Genomic DNA, 9,035 nt, shown 5'->3' with positions numbered 1-9,035 from the left:
ACCTTGTAGAATCAGGGTCCTCTGGATTCAAGGTGCTTCAAAACTTTGTCAGGAGTGACAAGCTTGTTCTATGCAATGAGAACAGGTTTCACTCACTACTCCCATGCTTGCTCCTTGCTGTACTGGAACCCTCAGGGAAAAAGACTTTTTCCTCAGAGGTACTTTCTCTCAGCTAGCTGAGTCCTCTGGGGGTCCATCTGCCCTAGGGCTGGGGAGGGAAGACAAGAATCTTTTGACGTTGCCCAAAGCACTGTGAGAGCTCCAGGCCCCAAGGTCTGCCTAGCATGGCTTTGGGACTTGGGAAGCACCTGCCCTAGGGAACCAGGGGCCATGGGGTGGGGGGTGGTTCTCCCACACACGCACCTCTATGTCCTCTGGGGCGGCCCAGAGAAGTCCTCCTAGGCTTGGGAACAAAGCTAAGTCCTGGGAGAGAGATCGGGGAGCAGTCTCCTTGAATAGAATCCATTCTGTGTTCATTCGACAAATATTTGAGGCGCTGCCATGTGCCAAGGCCTGTTCCCGCTCTGGAACCAGGCAGAACAGGACGAACAAGGTCTTGTCTGTGGCGCTGGCACTCAAGAGGGGAAGCCCAACAGGGAACGAGTGAAATAAGTAAACAAGACCATTTTCCAGAACGTGCCGTGAGGAAAAGGGCAGGCACGTGGACCCAGGGAGGGGCCCACGAGAGGGGACCCATATGCTGCTGTCCCCCAAGGAAAACCTCTTGGGGAAGATGAGGTTCAAATGACATTTATGCATGCCAACATCTGGGGAAAAACGTTCTAGGAAGCCAGAAGAGCAAAGTGCAACATCCCCAGGCTGGGCAAGAGCAGAACCAGAGCCCAGCAGAGTAGGAGGCTTGAGGCACAGCAAAAGCCAGGCCAAGAACGTCCCCTTCCACGGGGCGCAGGTCAGAAGTGACACCATTCAGGGCCCAGCTAAAGGGCATGTCAGGTTGTTTGGTGGGAGAGGTGGGGCCAGTGGGGTGGGATGGGGGAATCCAGGGCCCAACTTGAAGTCGTGACACAGGCCAGACCAAAGACCACAGCTAGCACCAGGCTGGGTAGGGTGGAAGGAAGACAAGAGGTGAAGCAAAATTCTGGAGTAGAACCCAGGTGGTTAGTACCTGCTCTTCTAGTAGCAGACCCAGAGGACGACTGTCCTGCCCTGCTCTGGATACCAACCGAGTCCCTGCCTGGTGTATCTCTGTCATCATCTTCAGATGTAGGGAACCAAGCCCTGGAACTGGGCCCCCATTTAGAGAGCTCTATTCATGCCTTCTTCTGACTAGTCCCCAACCTAGACTAAGGGGTTTCCTGCCCAAACTGCTTAGAACTAGTAATAGGCTGTAGGCACACCCTGGAGGCCAGAATGGGGAGGAAGGTGCTTTTCGGGGGACAGGGATAGCACTTGAACCCTCTTCTAGGAAGCTGCACCACCTAACCTAGGCACTTTCTGCTGGGTGGTGCAGAGGGTGGGGAGAGAAGGAAAGTGGTTCTCCCGGCACCCCTACATTTGAATCCATTTCTCAATTTCAATCTGGCCTTGTAGGTTTAACCAGGATGTTACTGTCAAGACCAGAAGGGAGAACATATGTTATCTGACAGTGTTTCCTTTGATGGGTAACTTTTAATATTTAAGCAGATGGCATGGGGGCAGCCATTTGTATTCTTGCTCAGGAGCCCACAAAAGTGTGGGGCTCATTAACCAACAGGCACTGCTGCCTTTCTGCACCCCCAATGCTAGACTGAAAGTTCTGGGGTTTGTCGTTCACCACCACCATGTTCCATCAACATGTAATGGAGGAATTTTCCTAGTTTTCTGAATCTTAAACCCTGACTTGATTTTCTTTTACTAAAATCCTAGATGATAGCCAGAGCGATAGCACAGCAGCAGGACATTCACCTTGCATGTGGCCAACACAGGACAGACCCTGGTTTGATTCCTGGCATCCCATATGGTCCCCCATGCCTGCCAGGAGGGATTTCTGAGCCCAGATCCAGGACTAACTCTTGAGCACGCCAGGTGTGACCCAAAATCCAAAACCATTTTTAAATTAATTCATTAATTAAATAAAATAAAATTCTAGATCGTGCCCCTGTTTATCCTTTCAGCAGCTCCAAGAGCATAAAATAAACAATGTCAACAACAGGGCCAAAGTGGTAGCACAGTGGTAGGGCATTTGTCTTGCATGCAGTTGACCCAGGACAGGCACGGGTTTGATCCCCAGCATTCTATCTGGTTACCCCGAGCCAGTAGCGATTTCTGAGCGTAGAGCCAGAAGCAACTTCTGAGGCCCCTGGGTGTGTCCCCTCCTCAAAAAAACCCCCATCAACAACAAAAGAAATGTCAGAAAGGAGGTGAAAGAAGAGAGAGAATAGGACTCTCCTCTTGAATCAGCTCATGTGGTCATTTATGAGCCTGGCTACTTATGGTTGTGGTTTTCTATGCAAAATACACAATCTAGTCTTATTTCTGAGAAGGTAATTCTTTCTAACTCATGGTGACAGGTAAACCATTTTTTTACAATGTTGTGTGAATTCAAATGTACTTCAAGGAATGATCATCTCCAATCTACAGAAAGCAGAGGCTCGGGGAAATGCAGTCACCTGTCTAAATCCGGGCAGAGGGGGGAAACGAAAGAGAGGTTTTGTTTTGTTTTTAAGGGAAAGGGGTTTTGAACCACACTTGGGGATTCTCAGGGTTACTTCTGAGGAATTACCTCTCAAGAATTAATCCTGGTGGTGCTCCAGTAACCATATGGGATGTCAGGGGTCATACCCAGGTCAGATGTGTATAAGGCAAGTGCCCTATCTGTTATGCTATCTCTTCCACCCTGGGATGGGATGATTTGTATTTTATCCCCCCTCCCTTGCTGCTTTAGTTGCTGTGGTGGAGGGCACATGATGCTCACACTCTTGTGGGTCACCTTTGGTACTGGTGCTCACAGCCTGGACCTAGCATTTGGCATATGACAGTGCAAGGATTCAACTTGCAGCCTCATACCTCAGGCAGCAGGTGCTCTCTTCCTGACTCACACCTCTAGGGCCCCCTGAAATGAGGGTTTTAATGGGTCTGAGGGATGCCCCACATCACTGGCCTCCTGGTGAGAGTAGTATGCCAGCTGGCTGGTAGTTGGCCAAGCTTCTGAGGTTGGGCTCTGTTGATAAGAAACTAAACTCAGGAGACTCTCCATTATGTCTCTATGACTTACCTATCAACATCTAAAGCATGAAACAAATTAGCATCAAACTCATTAGCTGGTACATTTGTGATTTAATGGAACTAGTGTTTTGTTGGGCTGCTTGAGGTCTTAAGGATTTTTATTGGATCACTGTAATTAGATACTCAGGGACCATTCCTTTCCAGAGTACCTGAAAACTGAAATTCTAGTCTTTGCTTCTCATTAATTACCTACATTAGTCCTGCTGCAGAGGACCCAGCTCACGTTTGATTTCGTTTCATAGCAGGTTAGAAAATGAACTTGGAAGAATTGGTCCCAGGTTTGCTCTTCAGAATTTCATAGATCTTTCAAGCTAATGAAGTCTCTTATGGATGTTGCATTAGGAAGGTTGAATCAAAGTAAAATAGAAACTGCCCACATCCTGCTTTTTTTTTTAATGATTAGAGTTGTGAATAACTTTAGAACTAGGTTTCAACCTAGATCACCCAAAACTCAGGCTCAAATTTTAGAGAGCTCCACACTCCCTCTGGTCACCTCTACCTCCTTATCCCAGCTGTCAGAACACCAGTTGTGCCTGTAAAAGGTATTTACGCTTCAGTTGTTGAGTTTCTCCTTTGTAGCTATAAAGATGTCAGCACCCATCTGTCTCTTCCAGGCTTATAGAAACTGGGGTCCTTGCATCTCTTCCTGCTCGGCACATTAAGAGAGTCTTGGAGAGATCATCCTCAACCCCATAGAACTGGTTCCCCTTTACCTTGCCTTGGGCCCCCAGACACTCCCTCACCTCTGGGCAGCTGCTCATAGTCCCACTACTACTTCCTCCTCACCTCAAGGTGAGGTTTCACAGGGAAAGCTGGAATATGACAGGCCAGTCTCCAAGGCCTTCTCCCCTCAAGCCACAAGTCTGGTAGGTGTCCTGGAAGTGGGAAGGGTGCTCCTGGAGCTTAGAGGGGACCTTTGCTGTCCCCTGCATTGCCTCCATCAAGGATGGAACCCCATTCAAAAGTTAGTCCCAGCCCAGACTCCAGTCCTACTCTCTTTACATCCTCTTGCCTCACTCTGGGGCCCAGCTCCATTGCAACTCAATGAAGACTGTCCCCTCTCCCATGGGAACCAAAATGGGATCTTAGTGCTCCCCAAATCAAAGCAGGGTGGGCGAAAGTCTGTAAGACAGGCTCTCTCCTACTCCAAGCTGCCATGGCCTGGAAGCCAGTCTCAGAGGCAGGCGAATCCAGCCTTATCTAGGCCCCTCCCAGCAATCCTTGCGCTCCAGCCTGGCAGACATCTTGTCCTTTGTCACTAGAACACACCATACACTTGCAGTCTCTCCACCTTTGCACCTGCTGTCTGTCTGCCTTTTCTTCTAGCAAATTCCTGCTCATCCTTCAAGGCCCAGCTCCAAGGTCTGCTCATCCCTCAAGGCCCGGCTCCAAGGTCCACTCCTGCGTTAAATCCTCTCTCAAAGCTGGCTGCCATAACAAACACTCCAGAGGGGGTGGTTTCTGCCATTGCAATATGTTTTCTCTACCTTTCAGAGGCTGAAATTGACAGCTCTGATAGTGCCTACATGCTGGGGTTCTGGTGAAAGTCCCAAAGGCACCCACACAGCCCCTCTAGTTCTCCTCCATTGTATGGTTGGAAGGAGGAGGGACTCTGAGAGAGGAAAAGGAAAGAAATCCTTTTCTCTCCTCTAAGACCACCAATCCAATCAGATCCCACCCTCTGCACCTCATTTAGACTTCATCACCTTCAAAAAGTCCCTTCATGGGCTGAAGGGATAGCACAGATGGTAGGGGACTTGCCTTGCAAGAGGCTGACCCAGGTTCGATCCCTGTCATCCATCCCATATAGGTCCCGAGCCTGCCAGGAGTGATTTGATTTCTGAGCACAGAGCCAAGAGTAACCCCTGATCACCGCCAGGTATGCTACTCCTCCAAAAAAAAAGCCTCATCTTCACATACATCATGATTGGGGTTACAATTGCATCATCTGAATTTGGGGAAGCAATTTCCAGGGCAATATGTTCCAAAGAGGGTGCAGGTCCATCCATTTCCAACTTCTTTGGTGAGTCCTAACAGATGTTTGATGAATGAATGAATGAATGAATGAATCAGCAAAACACCTTTGCCTGTCCCGTCCTGCCCCACTGTCACCACTGCTCTGAGGCCCCTCACTGTCAGCTGACCTGATGTGGCGCTGAGTGTGTCTGTGCAGGGGCTGTGAGGCTAATTAACACCACACGGGCCTCGTGACCCATCCTGGTAATCCACAGACCCCTCTTAGTGCGGACGGGGGCATTTCTTCTCACATACAAGCGGAATACCCTTCATTTCAGCACTGCAGACAGCATGAAGCCCCAGGCAAAGCTTTCAGGGTCCCCCCCCACCATATCTGATGTGCATGTGGGTCCCCCTTTGACCTGAGGCACAGGTGCTCTGCTGGCTGTGGGTTACTTATTAATGGCTCTACTTTTGCTCCCAGTCCAGAGGCTTGAAGCTGAAAATGCCTTGTGTGTGTGTGTGTGTGTGTGTGTGTGTGTGTGTGTGTGTGTGTGTGTGTGTGTGTGTGTGTGTGCCCAATTCAGTTGGCCCAAGAATCCCTGGGAATACGCTGAATAGGAACTTGATTAAAGCACAGTATGCGTCCCCAGGCCTGCCTCTTCACTGCGACCACAGTGGTAGCTAGAGCTAGCTAGTGGGGCCTCCGGGCAGGGGTTTTGTGCTGCTCCTCTTGAGAACCCTTCCCTCCCCTTTGTATGGTGGCACCTCGCCCGACCTCAGGCTGGGAGAGGGTCGTGCCATACAGTTACAGTCCAACCAGGAGGTGAGATCCGACAGAGCCACTTGTGGGCCCAGGGAGGCCCCTGGGAACTGGGCACATCCCCACTCCTAGATCCGGGTGTAGAAAGCTCAGGGTGCCACGTGGCCGGGGAGACACGCTGCGGCAAACCCCTTACCACTGCGAAAGTGGGTGCGGAGATTTGCACCGAGGGGCGCACACACCTGGATGGACTCTCTGTCCCCCTGGATCAAGGGGACTCAGAGCTCCGTGGACCACCTTGGCTGGTTCTCATAAGAGAACAGCTCGGACCCAGGGCCGCCAAGATGTGGAGACTGGCTTCCCCTGTCTTTCCTGGGTGCCCACCTAAACGGGGTTAATAAGAAAGAAAAAAGGTGGTGGATTTCGGCCATCTTCCCCGCCTACCGCGTGAAGGATCCCCCCCTCCCCCCAAAAGGAATCCTAGAGTCAAGTTCAATTGCTAACTCGGTGCAAACGCCCCTGCAAGGATACCCCCAGCCCCTAGAACCCACCTTGGAAGGTCCCACTTGGGGGGTGCGGTGGGGAGAAGGATTTGGGGGGCCCGGGAATCACAGCGCTTAACTCCTAGCGCCGAGCAATCTTTGCATGCAGGCCAGACAGATTTTAAATAATAATAATACAAAAAAAGTTTTTAAAGTTTTCCAGCCCAGGGCCCTGGACCCGGCCCGGTCCTCCCGGCTCTGCAGCCGCGGCAGCCTCCACTCCCTGTTCTCCCCGAGAGGTCCTAGCGCCGGGTTGGGGAGCCAGGCTGATGGGGCCACCTGCACACGCAGAGCTGCTAAGCGGCCAAACTTGTGCGCCTTGGAGATCGGAGACAAAAAAAAAACACAGAGACCCTTCGCTCGGGATCCCCTTCTCCACCCCGCACAGCTCGGCAGGAGGCGGGTGACAATCCCCAACTTATTCCCGCACCCCTCCAGCCCCAACTCCTGCCTCTCCTTTTCCAGATCCAGGAATCCAAGATCGGTGGCGACTTTTCCAACTTGTGTGATAGCCCAGAAGCCCTGAATCTCCTTGCACTAACCCCGCAGCGCTGCGCCGGGGTACTCCCACTCCTCCACCCGCGGCGTGGGCTGCAAATGGGTGCGCACGGGTGAAAAATAAAAATAAGTAGGGGAAAGCGCCCCAGCACGGACCGCGTGAGCTCCGGATCGCCGCCGCCGCTGCTGCTGTTGCTGCTGCTGCTGCAATCGCTGTTGCTGTTGCACCGGAGCAGGAGGCGCCGGGGACTGAAACTCTGGGCGTTGCTTGCGCGCCGCTCCCCGGCCCCCCACGAGCGCGGATCGCGCGTGAAGAGTCGGCTTTAAGACCGGGGAGAACCACGCACCCGGCCCGCTCGGACACTAGAGGGCGACGGGGCCGGCCCGGTGCTATAAAAGCGAGTCCCGCGCGGGCCACGGGCCAGTCGCGATCCGGGAGCCGGCCAGGGAGCGTTGCGCGCGCGCGAGCTAGCCAGCCAGCCAGCCAGCGAGTCCGGGGGCGCTCCGGGGTGGGTGGGCGGTGGCCGCCGAGGCTCTCGCCATGCTGGCAGGACTCTAGGGGCCCCATGGAGTCGGCCGACTTCTACGAGGCGGACCCGCGGCCCCCGATGAGCAGCCAGCTCCAGAGTCCCCCGCACGCGCCCAGCAGCGCCGTCTACGGCTTCTCCCGGGGCGCGGGCCCCGCGCAACCCCCCGGCCCACCTGCCGGCCCCGAGCCGCTGGGCGGCATCTGCGAACACGAGACGTCCATCGACATCAGCGCCTACATCGACCCGGCCGCCTTCAACGACGAGTTCCTGGCCGATCTGTTCCAGCACAGCCGGCAGCAGGAGAAGGCCAAGGCGGCCACGGCTCCGGCTGGAGGAGGAGGCGGCGGCGGAGGAGGAGAGTTTGACTACCCGGGCGGCCCCGTGGGTCCCGGCGGTGCCATCATGCCCGGAGGCGCGCACGGGCCTCCTCCTCCTCCGGGCTACGGTTGCACGGCGGCCGGCTACCTGGACGGCAGGCTGGAACCCCTGTACGAGCGCGTCGGGGCGCCGACTCTGCGGCCCCTGGTGATCAAGCAAGAACCCCGCGAGGAGGACGAGACGAAGCAGCTGGCTCTGGCCGGCCTCTTCCCTTACCAGCCGCCGCCGCCGCCGCCACCGCACCACCACCACTCGCACCCGCACCCGCCGCCCGCACACCTGGCCGCGCCGCACCTGCAGTTCCAGATCGCGCACTGCGGCCAGACCACCATGCACCTGCAGCCCGGTCACCCCACGCCGCCGCCCACGCCCGTGCCCAGCCCGCACCCCGCGCCCGCCTTGGGCGCAGCTGGCCTGGCCGGCCCGGGCAGCGCGCTCAAGGGGCTGGGCAACGCGCACCCCGATCTCCGAGCTGCTCCGGGTAGCGGTGGCGGTGGTGGAGGAGGAGGAGGTGGTGGAGGAGGCGCTGGCAAAACCAAAAAGTCGGTGGACAAGAACAGCAACGAGTACCGGGTGCGGCGCGAACGCAACAACATCGCCGTGCGCAAAAGCCGGGACAAAGCCAAGCAGCGCAACGTGGAGACGCAGCAGAAAGTGCTGGAGCTGACCAGTGACAATGACCGCCTGCGCAAGCGGGTGGAACAGCTGACCCGCGAACTGGACACGCTGCGAGGCATCTTTCGCCAGCTGCCCGAGAGCTCCCTAGTCAAGGCGATGGGCAACTGTGGGTGAGGCCGCGCGCCGCTGGGCCAGCCCATCCTGGGACTGGCTGGGACGCCGGGAGCGGGTTGGTTTGGGGGGTCTCGAGAGTGTCTGGGCTTAGAAGAAAAAAACAAAACAAAACAAAACGGAGCCTAGGAGATTTTGGAGTGCCTAAACGCCTCGCCTGGTGCACTCCCCGTGCCCCCTTGCCATCCTCAGCGCCCACCTCCGTCTCGGGTTGATGGGGTGAGCCCCCCCCAGACAGAGGAGAAGCCAGCGCCCCCCGTGGGGCTCAGCCAGACCCGGGGGAGGGGGCTGAGTCGGAGTCCTTTAACTCTAGTATTAAGGAGTAACTTGTGCCTTGGAAACCAAAAACTCAGT

At 55.1% G+C, this 9,035-nt stretch overlaps 1 protein-coding gene across 1 annotated transcript; it reads left to right on the top strand.

Annotated features, from left to right (window-relative positions):
• The first annotated feature begins 7,512 nt into the window (after positions 1 to 7,512).
• CEBPA (CCAAT enhancer binding protein alpha) lies at positions 7,513 to 8,800 on the top strand. Its single transcript, XM_049786631.1, has one exon. The coding sequence runs from the start codon at positions 7,551 to 7,553 to the stop codon at positions 8,682 to 8,684; it is 1,134 nt and encodes a 377-aa protein (XP_049642588.1). The 5' UTR covers positions 7,513 to 7,550; the 3' UTR covers positions 8,685 to 8,800.
• The last annotated feature ends 235 nt before the right edge of the window (positions 8,801 to 9,035 follow it).

The sequence above is a fragment of the Suncus etruscus genome, chromosome 14 (genome assembly GCF_024139225.1).
Source record: "Suncus etruscus isolate mSunEtr1 chromosome 14, mSunEtr1.pri.cur, whole genome shotgun sequence".
In the NCBI taxonomy this organism is placed as follows: Eukaryota; Metazoa; Chordata; class Mammalia; order Eulipotyphla; family Soricidae; genus Suncus; species Suncus etruscus.
The sequence above is the reverse complement of the archived record's forward strand: the minus strand, read 5'-3'. Positions and strand labels throughout refer to the sequence as shown.

Coding starts and splice junctions, on each gene's coding strand:
- CEBPA (XM_049786631.1), top strand. CDS start 7,551: ATGGAGTCGGCCGACTTCTACGAGGCGGACCCGCGGCCCCCGATGAGC.